Raw genomic sequence first — 14,782 nt, forward strand, 5'->3', positions numbered from 1 at the left:
ATGCTAGAAGAAAGTGAGGTTTAAGATACATTGCAGGAAGTTAAAAGGTGAGGCAACTTGGCAAATTAAGAGTCTTAGGCTTAAGCATATATATATGTGGGAACCAACATAAGAACTCAAAAATTACTTCACAGTACCTAGCTGAGAGGTACCTTGAAGACTGGAAGGTAGGGGTGGGACTTCGATATGGCGGTTCGGTTTGACCTCGGTTTGAGTCGGTTTCGGTTTGAAGCGGTTCGGATTGAAACAGTTTAGTTTAGCTGGCGGGTCGGTTTGGTTCGGTTTGGGTTAGTCACGGCTCGGTTTGGTTTCGGTTTATTTCTTTGCGGTTTAAATTCGGTGGGTCATAAGCGGGTCGGTTTATAAACGATTCGGATTATGTCGGTTCGGTTTGATACGGGTCGGTTAAGGGGGCGGGTTTACCCGGGTCAATGTCAGTTCGGTTTACAAACGGTTTGGATCAAGCCGGTTTGGTTTGAAATGGGTCGGTTTAGGGGCGGGTTTACCCGGGTCAATATCGGTTCGGTTAATAAACAGTGCGAATCATGTCGGTTCAGTTTGAAATGGGCCGGTTTAGTGGAGGGTTTACACAGTTCAATTGGTTCGGTTTATGAACGGTTTGGATCATGTCGGTTCGGTTTATAAGCGGTTTGGGTCATGAATTCATGATTGTTTTAAAGATCGCGTCATGACCATGATTTAATGAGTTGATACTTATAATACGATAAATCGATAATTAAGAATGTACAAGTATTCAATTAGATTGATCAACAAGTATTTTAAAATTTTAAGTTTTAATGATCAGATATGTAAATATGTTTATCGATTGTAGTACATACCAATAATTCAATGAGGCAATGATACTTATGATAGTATGATAATGATACCAATCGTACATTCGTACGATATGATATACATAATAATTAATCTATAATTACATATACATTAACAATATCGTATTGAATCAATTTCCATTTCCAAACATTGCATTTCTTATAAATTATAACTTACACGAGATTAAATGGATTCGTTATTTAGTTTGTTACTTTATTTAGATTACTAACTCAAACAACTTAATAAGTTAAATGGACGAAATCACGAAATCACTAATTAAAGTGGTGATGAAATCATTATGCAATACTAATGTACGAATAGTCAAATATACAACGGTTAGATTGAATGCCCATGAAAAACAATGGTTAGATTTTCATTACTTTATTAGTTATTAGTATTACTTATTAAGTTATTATTAGTTTATTATATATATACTGATATACAGTCACAGACTCACAGATATATATAATATACATATAGAGATGTCAGATATTGATGTGCATTAACTCATTAAGTCATTAACTATGTCGTATTGAATCAATTTCAATTTTGAAACATTTGCGTTTCTTACAATTTATAACTTATAAGTAATAAACTAATAATAATAATAATAGTAATAATAATAATAATAATAATAATAATAATAATAATAATAATAATAAATAATAATAATAATAATAATAGTAATAATAATAATAATTATAATAATATTATAATAATAGTAGTAGTAAACTAGTAATAATAATAATATTAACAAATAATTATACTAACAATAATAATAATAATAATAATAATCCCTCAAAATAATAATAATAATAAATAATTAAAAAAAACGGTCAAAAAGACCTAGAAAAGCACAAAGAAAAATCTAGACCGTTAGATCTAGATGAATATTCTGGAATCTACAAAAAAAAAAATGAACGGTTAGATGTTGAGATTGAATATGGACGGTTAGATCAACTGAACAAGTAAAACCTAAACCTAGAAAAAAAAACCCACTCTATCAGCCATTCAGCCGTTTTACTCACTCATAGTTTCTCTCTCTAACTTCTCAGTTTCTCATTCTTTCGTTCTGAAATTCTCAAGAATCTCAAGCTCAACTTCTCAACTTTTAAAAATCCTAATTAGGGTTTTTGTTTTCGTTTCATTTGTGTTTTGGATCTACATTTCTGATTTCTCGCTTTACATTCTCGTTTTTTTGTTTTTTCAAATCTTCCTCTCCTTCAATTTGAAGGCTTCAAGCCGTCAAAAGTTCAAAACTCAAGGTAATTTTTTGTTAATTTTTGTTGTTTTCGTTTTGATTTTTTTCGTTTTTGTTTCGGTTTGTTTATTTAGGGTTTTTGTTTTCGTTTCATTTTTGTTTTGGATCTAAGTTCTGATTTCTGACTTTTCCATTCTCGTTTTTTTTTCCAAATCTTCCTCTCCTTCAAGCCGTCAAACCTCAAGGTAATTATTTGTTAATTTTTGTTGTTTTCGTTTTGATTTTTTTCGTTTTCGTTTCGGTTTTTTACTTTTTTTATTTAGGGTTTTTGTTTTCGTTTCATTTTTGTTTTGGATCCAAAGTTCTGATTTCTAACTTTTCCATTCTCGTTTTTTTTTTTTTTTCAAATCTTCCTCTCCTTCAAGCCGTCAAACCTCAAGGTAATTTTTTTGTTAATTTTTTCGATTTTTTTCGTTTTCGTTTCGGTTTTTTTTTTTTTATTTCAAGTTCTGATAATCTACATTCTTGATTTTTTCTTTTGATCTCCAGTTCAGGCAGTTCTCCATCTTCAAATCTCCTTCAAGCCGTCAAAGGTAATTACTTTTTCCTTTTCGTTTTTTTTAATACAGTTTTTCTGTTTTTGTATTTGATTATTGTTGTTGTTCTTGCTTGAATATAGTCGAAATATGCCTAAAATCTGTTGTTGATTGTATTTTTGTTTTTTACGGGAAAATGGTAGATTTGTGCTGTTTTGTTGTTTATTATGCTCGATTTAAAAGTAATGATGATGGGTTGTTCAGATTATGTGGTTATTGGCTTTTTTACCTAACAAAAGACCAAATTGTGTCTTTCTGCAGTTATGTGCATAAAATAAATGCTAGTTTAGGGCTAGTAAAATAAACATCTCATGTTTATTTATAGGTTCATAATTTCATTGGAAACTTTTGAAAAAGTTTAAGCTTTTCTTATGTATGCTTTTTTCTTTTTGAGGATATAGGGGTAAACTTTTGCCAAAGAATGTTGAGGCATTGGTTACCACCCAAAATTGGTGCTGTGGTTATCAAGCGAATGTTGAGGAAGACGTCCTCCTTATTGGTAAAGAGATTGAAGCCGAAAGTGCTTCATCTGCATAACTGGTATTTGTGTCTCATTGTGGTTTATTTTATCTTGAAAAATCGTTTCCCTTGTCATTTATTTTCAGACTTGTTGGCAGCATTTTTCAAGACTTTTAAAATCGTTGCCCTTGTCATTTATTTTCAGACTTGCTGGCAGCATTTTTCAAGACTTTTAAAATCGTTGCCCTTGTCATTTATGTTGAGACTTAAATAGTTAAATGTATTTTGGTACTTGCTGGCAGCATTTCTTAAGTTTTTGTTAAAACAACCATTGCTCAGTGATGTAAATCTGAGAGCAATTTTAAAAAAACAAAAGCTATAATTTTGAAGTTGCTTGAACTTGTTATGAGCTGCTGCCTGCTGGTAGTGCTTTTGCCTTTTGGTTGTTGTCTCTGCTGAGTTGTTATTGCCTATATTGTTGCCTGCATGAGCTGGTTCCTGCCTCCTGCCAGCTTGAGGTGCTGTGTTGCTGCCTTTTGTGTTATGAATTTATGATAAGTTTTGTTGCTGCTGTTTCTTATGCTTGCTGTTTTAATTTTTCTTGAATCATCGTTGCCCTTGTCATTTATGTTGAGACTTCAATGTATATGTACTTGCTGGCAGCATTTTTCAAGTTTTAAGTTAAAACAGCCATTGCTCAGTGATGATACAATAAACGTAAATCTGAGAGCAATTTTGAAAAACAAAAATAAGTTCTTGTTGAGTCCCTTCTGCTTATATTATTCCTTGCTTCTGATAAGTTGCTGATCTATTATTCCGTGTGCTGGTTCCTGCTTGTTGCTGCTATTTCCTCTGCTCTTGGGTGCTGTGCTGCTGCTTCAAGATTCTGCTCCCAAATCACTCACATTCTCACTCCTCCCTTCATCTTATAATGTATCATTTTTTGCAACCCTAAACTTGATGATGTTTCAGTTGATAAATCTGAAATCTAATCTGGGTAGTAGTGATAGTAGTTTCATTATGTATTGGTATATGTATTGTGAATTTTAATCAATGAAAATGGTGACTTTTTTTAATTGCTTGTTGATATTACTCTAATTTCAATGCTATTTATCTGCTGGATTTGTGGTAATGTTATGAAATAATTGTGGCTACAGATTTGGGATGCCTCCGTATTTATTAAAATTCTTTTACTTAATATCTGGTTTAATATAAGAAAAGCTAAAAAAATGTGTTTTATAAACATTTTAGTCCTCCCCTTTACAAAATACTTGTATAAGAAAGTTTTACAAAGTGATAATGTGAATGATTGTACGCCTTATTGACTAGTACAGTAATATTCTAATGCTTATGCCACTTGTGTAACGCAATCTCATACATCTCCAATCTTATGTCACCTTTGAGGCTTTGAGTGTTATTGGATGATCATGAATATCAAGGAACAATGAAGATAATTTGGGTGGACTAGCATTATTACTGGAATGAAAATGATACAAATGATATATCTTGTAATTAAAATAAATAAGTAATCTAAAACGATATTAATAATGTCGTTGGCCTAGATCTAGGTGATATAAACCTTTGTATAAACCTAAGCCGTTTGATTAGATCTATATTTATTAACATTAATTGTATTTACTATTTAGCCATTTAGGTTGTAAATAATTCAATTTGAGTTAAGCAGTTTGTAATCGGATCAGTTTAAACAGGTTGCGATTCGAAAACAGTTCGATTTTAATGGTTTAACGGGTTATGGCAGTTCAGTTTAAACGGTTAGCGGATTATAATGGTTCGGTTTATACGTGCGATTTAAACGGTTTCGGTTCATAAACGGGTCGGTTTAAACGGTTAGCGGGTTACAAATGGTTCGGTTTAAACGGTTTTTTTCGGTTTAAACGGTTTCGGTTTATAAACGGTTCGGGTCATTAACGGGTTTATAAACCATTCGGTTCGGTTTCGTTTCGGTTTGGATTTGCGCAGTTTGGTTTGTTATCGGTTTACGGTCCGTAACGGAATGACATTGAGCGGTTCAATTCGGTTTCGGTTTGATATTGAACGGTTCAGTTCGGTTTTCGGTTTATAAACGGATCGGTCCGTGATGGTTCGGTTCAATAACGGGCGGTTTCACGGTTCGGTTTGAAAAGTCCCACCCCTACTGGAAGGATATCCCTACATGGAAGCTAGGTGCAATCATTAAAAGGGCAAGAAGAGAGCGTAGAGTAAAAATAGGCTACTACTTAGCATGGTATGCTAGGAAGAGGGCATTTAAGATGATTTTTGGGGATGCAGCTTTGGAATATAAGAAGGTTTGGGATTATACAACTACCATTTTGAAGTATAACCCGGGAAGTACAGTTGTTGTGAAGGTAGATGGAGTGCTTAACCCCTAACCTGTTTTCCAGGGGTTATATGTGTGCTTGCAAGCCTGCAAGCAGGGATTCATTGCAGGATGTAGACCAATCTTGGGATTGGATGGTGCTCACTTGAAGGGGCTTATCCAGGTATTCTACTAACAGCTGTGGGGAAAGATGGCAACACCAACATCTTCCCAATAGCAAGGGCAGTTGTAGAAGTAGAAAATGGGGAAACTTGGACATGGTTTTTGGAGTTTCTAAGGAAGGACATAGCAACAGTTGCAGACTCTATCACTTGGGTTCATGAATTTGATGAACTCACTTACATGAGTGACAGGCAAAAGGTATTTGTATTGCTTACAACTTAGTTCATTTGTCAAACCAAACTCACCTATTGTATGCTTATTGCTTACTCTGAACATATGACACAGGGCTTATTGGATGCGTTTGCTACAATTATGCCTGATGCAGACACTAGGTGCTGCTACAAGCACATTTGGAGCGACTTCAAGAACAAATTTGAATTCCCTGGGATTGTCTACAAAGAGCACTTTTGGAAAGCTGCAAGGTCAACCACAGAGGTACAACATATTTGACATGTCTTTGACTTTTGGAAAGAGCACATTTGTTTGCTTATATATGCAACATATTTGACATGTCTTTGACTTATGTGTACTTTTGGTTATGTATGGCCATAGCATCACTTCAAGGAGCATATGTAAGAGATCAAAAAGTTGAGTGTAGATGCCTTTAACTACTTACAAGCCATTCCACCTGTTCATTAGTCAAGACATAAATTCAGCTCCTCCTCCAAGTCAAGTATGCTTTTGAACAATTGTTGTGAGAGCTTCAACAATGTTCTCAAAGAAGCTAGAACCAAGCCTATTCAACAGTTGATGGAGTGGGTAAGAAGATATGTAATGGGAAGGTTTTATGCAAAAAAGGAAGGGCTTAAATCTTTCACTGGTGTGATCATGCCAACTGTTTTGAAAATGGTGCATAAAGGTCTACAACAAGTGTCCAGCATGAGAGTAAGTCAAGCTGATTTAATGGGGTTTGAAGTTGATGACTCGGAAGACACTTATGTTGTCAATCTGGAAACCAAAGCTTGTAGCTGCAACAGATGGACACTTATGGGATTTCCTTGTTGGCATACACTTGCTTGTATTCAATTGAGAAGGCTTGACATTGAGAACTTCATCCACCCAGCTTATCATGTGGAGACCTACACCAAGGCATATGCTCCAACTTTTAAAGCAATGTCAGTTCATCAGCAGTGGGAAGTCACTCCTTATCCCAGGCCATTACCTCATGTACACAAAATCTTACCTGGCAAGCCTTCAAGTAAGAAGAGAAAGAACGAAGCTGGAGAAGATAAAGAGAGGAAGAATGTCAAGAGGGAAAAGGTGCAAAACAAATGCTCTAATTGTGGTGGGTTGGGGCATTACAAAAATAAGTGTCCAAGCCCACCTATTAATAAGCCAAAGAGGCAACCTGGAAGACCAAAGAAAGTTGCAGCAGCAGGGCAAGCAGCAACAGGCCAAGCAGCAGGAGCTACCTTATCACAACAACTGAGTCAATCAACCCAAGCTTCACAACACTCCATCTCGCTGTCTGCACCCCAACATGGAACCCTGCATGCTCATTGAATGATGCCAGGAAATATGTGATGTTTATTTTGAACAAGTTAATCAAACTTTAATGTAAGGATATATATATATATATATATATATATATATATATATATATATATATATATATTATATTGTATGTATTTAAAGTTGCTTCTGACAACTAATCTTTTGAAAAACAATGGGTTTACTTGTTTTTTATACCAACTTATGTTATGGTATGTATGTTTTAACCAATTTCATTGTTTCAATTTCTCTTACATTGTGTGCATGTTATTGTTGCTTCAACATTTGTGACAGTATTTAGAAATCAAAATATGCAGTGAGTAAACAAGATGGCACAAAAAGAGTAGATACCAAATTAGATTGCATTTTTATTTCATTTACAAGGGTCCAAAATACACAAATTATTTAGCACATTCTACTTAGCAAAAACCCCCCACATACTTAGCTTAAACCCCTACATACTTACCAATCTAAGCAATCTACTACCGGAAGCAATCTAATTACCAAAACATCCCACAACCTTAGCATTCTACCTAACTAAACATTTTCATCAACACCACACTAACAATCACAGAAACAACAACACATATGCCAACTTGCTTAAACCCCCCTTTTCCATTTCTGGTACAAAGCCTCTTTGCATTCCCCTTTGAAGATTGTTATGATCTTCTAGGCAAGCAAGCCTAGCCTTGACAATAGTCAACTTGGTTTCCAACCTATGCCTCTCAGCTAGTAGAACATTAATCATTTCACGCTGCCACTCCGTCTGCTCCTCATCCAGCCATTTGAACGTGTTGCAACCTCGTTCTCCAGTGTCGTGGTTGTACTTTTTGCAAGCCTCGAACCTTCTTCCCGGATTTTCATGAGTCCAGGAATGTCGTTTCGTACAAGGAAAGCCACATGCACAATTCACCATTTTACCTTCAAATTTACCAGCAACAACAGAGGAATTAGTGAAGAGCAAAAAACACACAACCGAAGAATTAGAGAAGAAAAGAACGATGGAGCGCTACAATGGTGAATTCATCACTACATTTGTTGAAGAAATAAATGAAGAACCCTAATTTACCTTTCAATTGCTTTGATTTGGGTGGAGATTTGCCTTAATTTTTGTTGGAGTGATTTGGGGAGGCTTGCCCTAGAATATTTATAGAAGGAAAATTAGGGAGCCTAACAAAAAAGGAGGGAAATTTATCCAACTGTAGGCTGCAAGTAGGAAAACTCATGGGTCAACGCCTGAAATTGGGAGTTAATGCCGGAAAAGAGAGCCCAGGTTTCATCAAACAAAAAAAGTGATCGTGGTGGTTTTTTTAAACAAAGAATCATTTAAAAGGTTTTTCTTGCAGAATGAGCCATTTAAAAGGTTTTTTTTGACAAATTTTCCTAAAAAAATACGAAGTATAATGTATTTTCTTTTCCACTCAACACATCTTAGTTAACATGATGTATAATTCCAAAATGTTAACCTTTGTATAATAAAATAAAATAAATAATTAGAAATTACTAGTTATTAAAATTGTTCATTAACAAAAAATTAAAGGTAATTTTGGTAAAGTAATTGTAATAGGTAGATTTAAATGTTGCCAATTAATTTCGTTGATACAAACAGTAATGAAAGGCATTGCTGGAAGATTAGCGACTGTGGTGACAGAATGTCGATAATACTGCCACTAATTAGGTAAACATTTCTTTATATGGACTACATATTTTATTCAGTTAGCTAAGCAATGTCCTTAATAATTAATGAACTAATTAGGTAATTCTACTTTGAGGTGGGATTAGTTTACCACTTTTTAGAAGCTATTCTTAAAATAACTACCGAAAAATAAATAAATTAGCTTGGATAAAAAATACTCTGCAATAAACATCGCAATTGAATAGATAATACTCCGTAAATTCACAATGAAACAATTTCACATAAATTTATCGAGTTATATTGACAAAAATATCTCTAAACAAGTAAATACAAGGTTTATAAAAATTATAAAGTACAAGTGGTTAAATCCAATTTGATAATTACCCAAAAAAAAAACTTGTATATAAATATAAAAAGATTTTCTCAAAAAAAAAAATAAAATATAAAAAGATAAATATAGGGACAAATTAGTACTCTAGTATAAACCTAAATTCTCTCTTCACACCTCCTCTTTTTTCTCTCCTATTGCCTCCTCTTTCTCTCTCCTCCTTACAAAAGTCCTGATCATAAAACCCTTCTTTAGTGTAGCTTTGCTTCTACAGGTGATGTTAAGTCTTCATCATCAAGAATTTTCTGAGAAAATAAACGAATTTTAGTTTACAACAAAAGGTATGTCCCCTAAAGAACTAGTCATATTTCTCATCTTTCAAGAAAATGTCATATCTATTAAAAATCATTTTAATTTCTTCTTTTACTTTCTTATTTATGTAATTCGTATATGTTTCAGTTTCTCCCAAAAACTAAAAAAAAAAACCCATTCAGAAATAATGGCACCAACAACAAGTAGAAGAAGAACCCAAAAATCAACACCAACAACAAGGAAGATTATCACAAGGAGCATATACAAGAAGGAGCAACTATCATTGCTACATAGCCAAAAACCACCCAAGAAATCAAAGGAAAATAATCGTGTCGAATCGCTTTCGTGTTTCGACAACGAAGAAGATGAACATCAAAGAATCAACAACAAAAGTAATAATAATAGCTCATCGAATGGTGGTGGTGATTTGTGCACAACACCAAAATCAGAGAAGTATAAGATACCAGAGATAACAACTTGTCCACCAGCACCAAAGAAGCCAAGAAATAGTACTTGTTTGTTTCAAAAAAGGAGGCCAATCACTTTTTTTGCTCATCCTGATTTAGACAAATTCTTCATGTTTGCTACTCCTATCAGAGATATCAAGGTTTGAATTTTCCCCCTTTTTTTTCAAAATCAAAAAAATTTCAAATTATAACTAATAGCATATTTACCGTGTTTTATTTTTAATTAGTTATTAGGTTTTTTTTTTTTAAGATCAATAGTGTGAATGAGGTTTTTAGTAAAACCCTTTTAGGTAAAGGGTTTTTTTTATTAAAAAAAATGTTGGGAAGTTTTTATTAACATTTTATAGTTGGTTTTTTTTTTTTTTTTTTTTTTTTGGAAATATAAGTTAATGGTGAAAGAGGTCACAATCTCACTGACCAAATGATAAATCAAGCATGAGGTTTGTTTGGTAATCATATTTTGGTTTTTAGTAGAATTATTTCCTGGTGATGAAAAAGAAGGAATCTTATCTTACTGTATAAATTTTTAATTTTTATGGTGTGAAATTGTATATTTTTTTCAGTTAATTTCTATATAATGTGGTCAAATCAAAGAAAGCAAAATGCTTTTGAATTTTCTTTGTGCCGCCCATACGCGTTATTAAATATGTATGCTTCTAATTAATTAAAATCTTATTATGTATTTCCTTTTTTATTTTCCTGCTTTACTTTGATATAGCAGTCCAATTTGGTTGGTGGAATATTATTTTTGAATATATTGGGCAATAATAAAGCTAACTTTGGTACCAAATGATGCCAATTCATTAAAAAGATACTAGTACCACAAATTACACCTATTAATGGTCGTAATTATCCCTTAATTACCACTTTTATCTCTATGTATGACTCGTAATTAGGCTGTTTTTTGGTAACAAATTAAGCGTTCTATGGTCTGTTTATTTGAGTAGTAATCAACTAATCATTTCGGTTGTGTAAAAATCTGCTGAACTTATTTTAAAATGAAATTTTACTGTTATGTCGAAAATATGATGTTAAAATAAGAATCCAATAATTATTATTTTGAAATGATTAGTCAAGTTCAAATACAAAGGAAATGATGATAAATTGGCAAAATTATGAATGTAAATTGGTCTACCATGCAATTTTGCAATATATAAATTGAATTAAATTCTATCATGAATGTTTCAATATTTTATATTCTATGTTAATTCTATTGTCTTTTTTGATCAATAATAAAAAAGGCTTCCACATTCCACAAAAAGTAACCAAGTCAAGAAATTCCACTTTTGTGTGCTCAATTCATCAGCACATACGTATCAATTTCATTTCACAGCTTTAAGTCGATCCCCACACGAGTTGATTGCATTTTTTTATTTTTTTTTATCTATATGGAAGGTTTAAATATGGTCCACAAGAAAGAGTAATGACTCAACTAATGAACCAACCAATTCTTTCATGGTTGATTAATCAACAATTAAAAAAGTTAAGTTTAGATTTGATTGTGACCGTCAGATTTGCATTAAATCATCATATGCAGTTGAGAGAACAATAGTTTAGTTAACATGTGTAGGTATCAAGTTGATCCATACCTCGACGAGGGAATATTAAATTAGGTATATATTGCGCGTATTATTAATCCGTAAAGAAATGATCATATAAGTAAGATATTTCAAATTATCAAAATAAAACAACATGATTTGTAAAGATCATGTATTCCATATAACCGGCATATAAATATATAATATACAATCTTTCCCTATTTTTATTTCCATGGGGGTAGTTGGGGGAAGGAAAAGGGGAAAAAATTAGAATAATTCCATTATACTTTAATTAACGCGTGGGACATAAACATAATAGACATGAATAATTGGTCTTGATATTATGAACTACTCCACTCCATAATTAGATATAGTACAATACATAATACATAAAGATAATGTGATAATATAAAGTTTTTATATGTATCACAATTATATAATATGGTTTGATATTATAATAATTAAGTAGGGTGGTGTCTGAGTCAGAGATAGCCATCAATTAGAAGGGAATCCAAAGAAGAGAGTGGCTCGTGCGGGTTGTGATCATTGTCCTTGTTAGTAGGGAATCTCAAGAAATACCCTCCTTTTTTCCGCTCAAATCAACCAATTTTATTTTTATTTATTTTCAATGTCTTATATGTGACTGACCACATAATGTGATCGTTTGTTAAAGAATAAAATAATTCTTATAACACTGATCGAGTAATCCCTATATCACTAACGAAGTAACCCATGTAACACTAAGTAACCCATATAATATTAATTGAGTAATTCATATACACTAACAAAGTAACCTCCGTGATGACTAGCCACACAGTGTGGCCAGCCACATACAAAAAATTGTGATTTACTTTTTACGTTTTAATTATTATTTATATTTATACATAAATATGTTTTTATATTATTCTATACTTCCTCCGTTTTTTTATTATTGCACCATACAAGTTGGGCACAATAAATTTGGTAGAAGGAAAAAAGAAGAGAGATAATAAAGGTAAAAATACAAAAGTGTCCACGTGATGTAACATAGACTAAATAATAAGTGTGAAAAAGTAAGGGTATGTTGGGTATTTACAGTGTTAACAGAGATAATTTTTGTCCTAAAATAGAAATGGTGCAATATTAGTGAAACTTTCTTTAAAAGCAAGTGGTGCAATATTAAAATAATGGAGGAAGTATTATGTGTTGAAGATAAGGGGGTGAATTTCCTGATTGTATGCAGGGTAAGCAGCAGAGTGACATTAACTGGCAATAAATTTGGAGTTCCACTCTTTGCATATGTTCAGAAAATTAACTTGTGTTTTTAAGGGGAGGCAATGTTCACTGATCAAGTGAATAACTTTTTGATTATGACATGAGTTTCCTTGCCTTAGATTCCTTTTAACTAGGCAGTTGCCTGCCAATTCTGGTACTAATGTAAATATAGAGTACTAGTATTTCTTCTTTTGTTTGTCAAATCGTGTGAGAGGAAGTAGTAATGTAATATAGTTATGTATTTGTTGTTACATATTCGTAACAAGGCAAATTCGTAAATATTTTAAAAGTTGTACTGGTATCACTGCATCGTGAAATGTATCATTGATAGTAGAATAATATTATAGTCTATAAATAATTATAATGATTCTAAAGATTGTTATAATGGTATACTTTTGAAGCTAACATATGTATTATTCGGTTGTGAAATCGTGATATTAGTAGTGTAATGTATTATAAATGGTTGTAAAGGTACTTAATTAAATGACTACAGTGGTATACTAAAATTTGAGAATTAAAGTGATTAAATGTGGTCTCATCACCTTTTATTGTTATACTAACTTACCATTATACCCTTGTTATGTACCAACACATACATATATACATAACAATATCCCTTTAGAATTCCTCTTGTGATTGTATGATACAATATGTTGATATACAAGTATGGCTTTAGTTTAGGTTATTTGTAACGAGGGTTTGTAGACATCAAGTGAAGCTCGGCTTAATATTATTCTATAAAGTCGATATACAAGGCCCTGCACTTTTGGACTAATTTTCAAATTATAGTTAAGCTCGGCTTAGTATTATTCTACATCAATTTAATTCAATTCAATTCAACGCAACTTAATTTATTATTCTACTTTTTATCTATACACGGAGTATAACTCCTTTGGTCTAGACTTATCTTATTAGCTTAGTTTGTCTACTATAATAGAAGTGGGAATTGAATAAGTTAAAATAAAACAAGCCCTTAATCATAGATAACTATCCAATAAACCTGGCCAAATAAGCCTTGATTAAGGAGCTTCAATCCTTTTATGATATGTGAGACAATTATAATTTCTTTTCTTAGGTTTATATCTTTGATGTCCTCTACTAGAAAAGATTTCCTTTTTAAAACTATGTAATGGGGTTCTCTCATGCTTTTAATTACATTTATGTCTACTAATAAAGAGTGCATAAATGAGACTAAAATGTTTTATTATTGTACGGAAATGACATATCTTTGTAGTTCATCTTTTGCTTTTGTTTTCCTTTTGAAATCAAATTACCAAGGCCAAGATCACAATCATTCTCAAAGTTAGGGCCGATAATATATATGTGACCTATCAAAGATAATTAATTTACAAGAACTAATGTTGGCCTTATATGTTTCAGTCCTCGATATTAAGAGTTCAAAAGATTAGCTAAAGTTTCACTTTGATTCTTTAAATATGTATATTGATCACTTTCACTAGCAACTGTGAGGAAAACCACCATAAGTCTTAATTTATCCATTACAACATATATAATTAGTACTAATTAGGATTTTATGCTTACCATTAGCAAATTATTTGCGACACCGAAATGTTCCAGAGACTGAGTTTCATATTTTTTTCGTTAAATATGGAGGTATTAAAAAAAAGGGGGGAGGGGGGAGGGGGGAGGGGACATGAATTGGTGCAGGTAAACAACCCAAGAAGAAGGGGGGCACGATTGGTCCCGTTACAAACAAATTATGTTCCCCAAAACTTATCAGCAAAGGCGGAATAACTCTCCTCTACTATCTGCTATAGATTAGACTCAATCAGTATTGTATTTAATTTATATCTTCTTCAATATGAAATGATTCGAACACAAATGAACGTTTGTAGGGTTTTGACGATTAACGAACTATTGTTATGCACAAATACTTGTTAATGCTAGCTAGATACTAATTTAAGTGATATAAGGTATTAGTTGCAAATTCTTAGTCTATACTGTATAAAACTTGAGTGTGCATGGTATGTAAACCAAGACTTATAACTATTATCAATTAGATAAGGATACAAAACATATATAAAACTATAAAAGTAGGGAATCCTTTTTTTCATAATCAAATCAAGGAAGTTTACGTGAAGTAATTACATACAGATTAATTACTGTTAATTCGTGTAAAAGTACACTTGATTGTCACAAATAAAC

The 14,782-nt window shown here is 32.4% G+C and overlaps 3 protein-coding genes across 4 annotated transcripts; 2 read left to right on the forward strand and 1 right to left on the reverse strand.

The window, feature by feature from the left end:
* Window positions 1–5,360: 5,360 nt before the first annotated feature.
* On the forward strand, window positions 5,361–7,093 carry LOC110737189. The gene is made up of 4 exons (XM_021917562.1): window positions 5,361–5,456; window positions 5,546–5,788; window positions 5,876–6,025; window positions 6,230–7,093. The coding sequence occupies exons 1-4, from the start codon at window positions 5,361–5,363 to the stop codon at window positions 7,091–7,093; spliced, it is 1,353 nt and encodes a 450-aa protein (XP_021773254.1).
* A 556-nt stretch (window positions 7,094–7,649) lies between these two features.
* On the reverse strand, window positions 7,650–7,997 carry LOC110737190. The gene has a single exon (XM_021917563.1). It carries the CDS (start codon window positions 7,995–7,997, stop codon window positions 7,650–7,652), a length of 348 nt encoding a protein of 115 aa, XP_021773255.1.
* Window positions 7,998–9,011: 1,014 nt separating this feature from the next.
* LOC110736223 (cyclin-dependent protein kinase inhibitor SMR13-like) lies at window positions 9,012–12,977 on the forward strand. 2 transcript variants are annotated; one of them, XM_021916388.1, is made up of 3 exons: window positions 9,012–9,386; window positions 9,540–9,964; window positions 12,585–12,977. In XM_021916388.1, exons 2-3 carry the CDS (start codon window positions 9,545–9,547, stop codon window positions 12,615–12,617), a joined length of 453 nt encoding a protein of 150 aa, XP_021772080.1. In that variant the 5' UTR covers window positions 9,012–9,386; window positions 9,540–9,544; the 3' UTR covers window positions 12,618–12,977. The 2 variants fall into 2 exon arrangements, with proteins under 2 accessions (XP_021772080.1, XP_021772079.1); XM_021916387.1 differs by having other exon boundaries at window positions 9,026–9,386; window positions 9,505–9,964.
* Window positions 12,978–14,782: the final 1,805 nt, after the last annotated feature.

Source organism: Chenopodium quinoa, unplaced genomic scaffold, assembly GCF_001683475.1.
Source record: "Chenopodium quinoa cultivar QQ74 unplaced genomic scaffold, ASM168347v1, whole genome shotgun sequence".
Taxonomy (NCBI): Eukaryota; Viridiplantae; Streptophyta; class Magnoliopsida; order Caryophyllales; family Amaranthaceae; genus Chenopodium; species Chenopodium quinoa.

Coding starts and splice junctions, on each gene's coding strand:
- LOC110737189 (XM_021917562.1), top strand. CDS start 5,361: ATGATTTTTGGGGATGCAGCTTTGGAATATAAGAAGGTTTGGGATTAT. Junction 5,457..5,545: donor GAAGTACAGTTGTTGTGAAG/GTAGATGGAGTG, acceptor TGCAGGATGTAG/ACCAATCTTGGGATTGGATG. Junction 5,789..5,875: donor ACATGAGTGACAGGCAAAAG/GTATTTGTATTG, acceptor CATATGACACAG/GGCTTATTGGATGCGTTTGC.
- LOC110737190 (XM_021917563.1), bottom strand. CDS start 7,997: ATGGTGAATTGTGCATGTGGCTTTCCTTGTACGAAACGACATTCCTGG.
- LOC110736223 (XM_021916388.1), top strand. CDS start 9,545: ATGGCACCAACAACAAGTAGAAGAAGAACCCAAAAATCAACACCAACA. Junction 9,965..12,584: donor CTCCTATCAGAGATATCAAG/GTTTGAATTTTC, acceptor GATTGTATGCAG/GGTAAGCAGCAGAGTGACAT.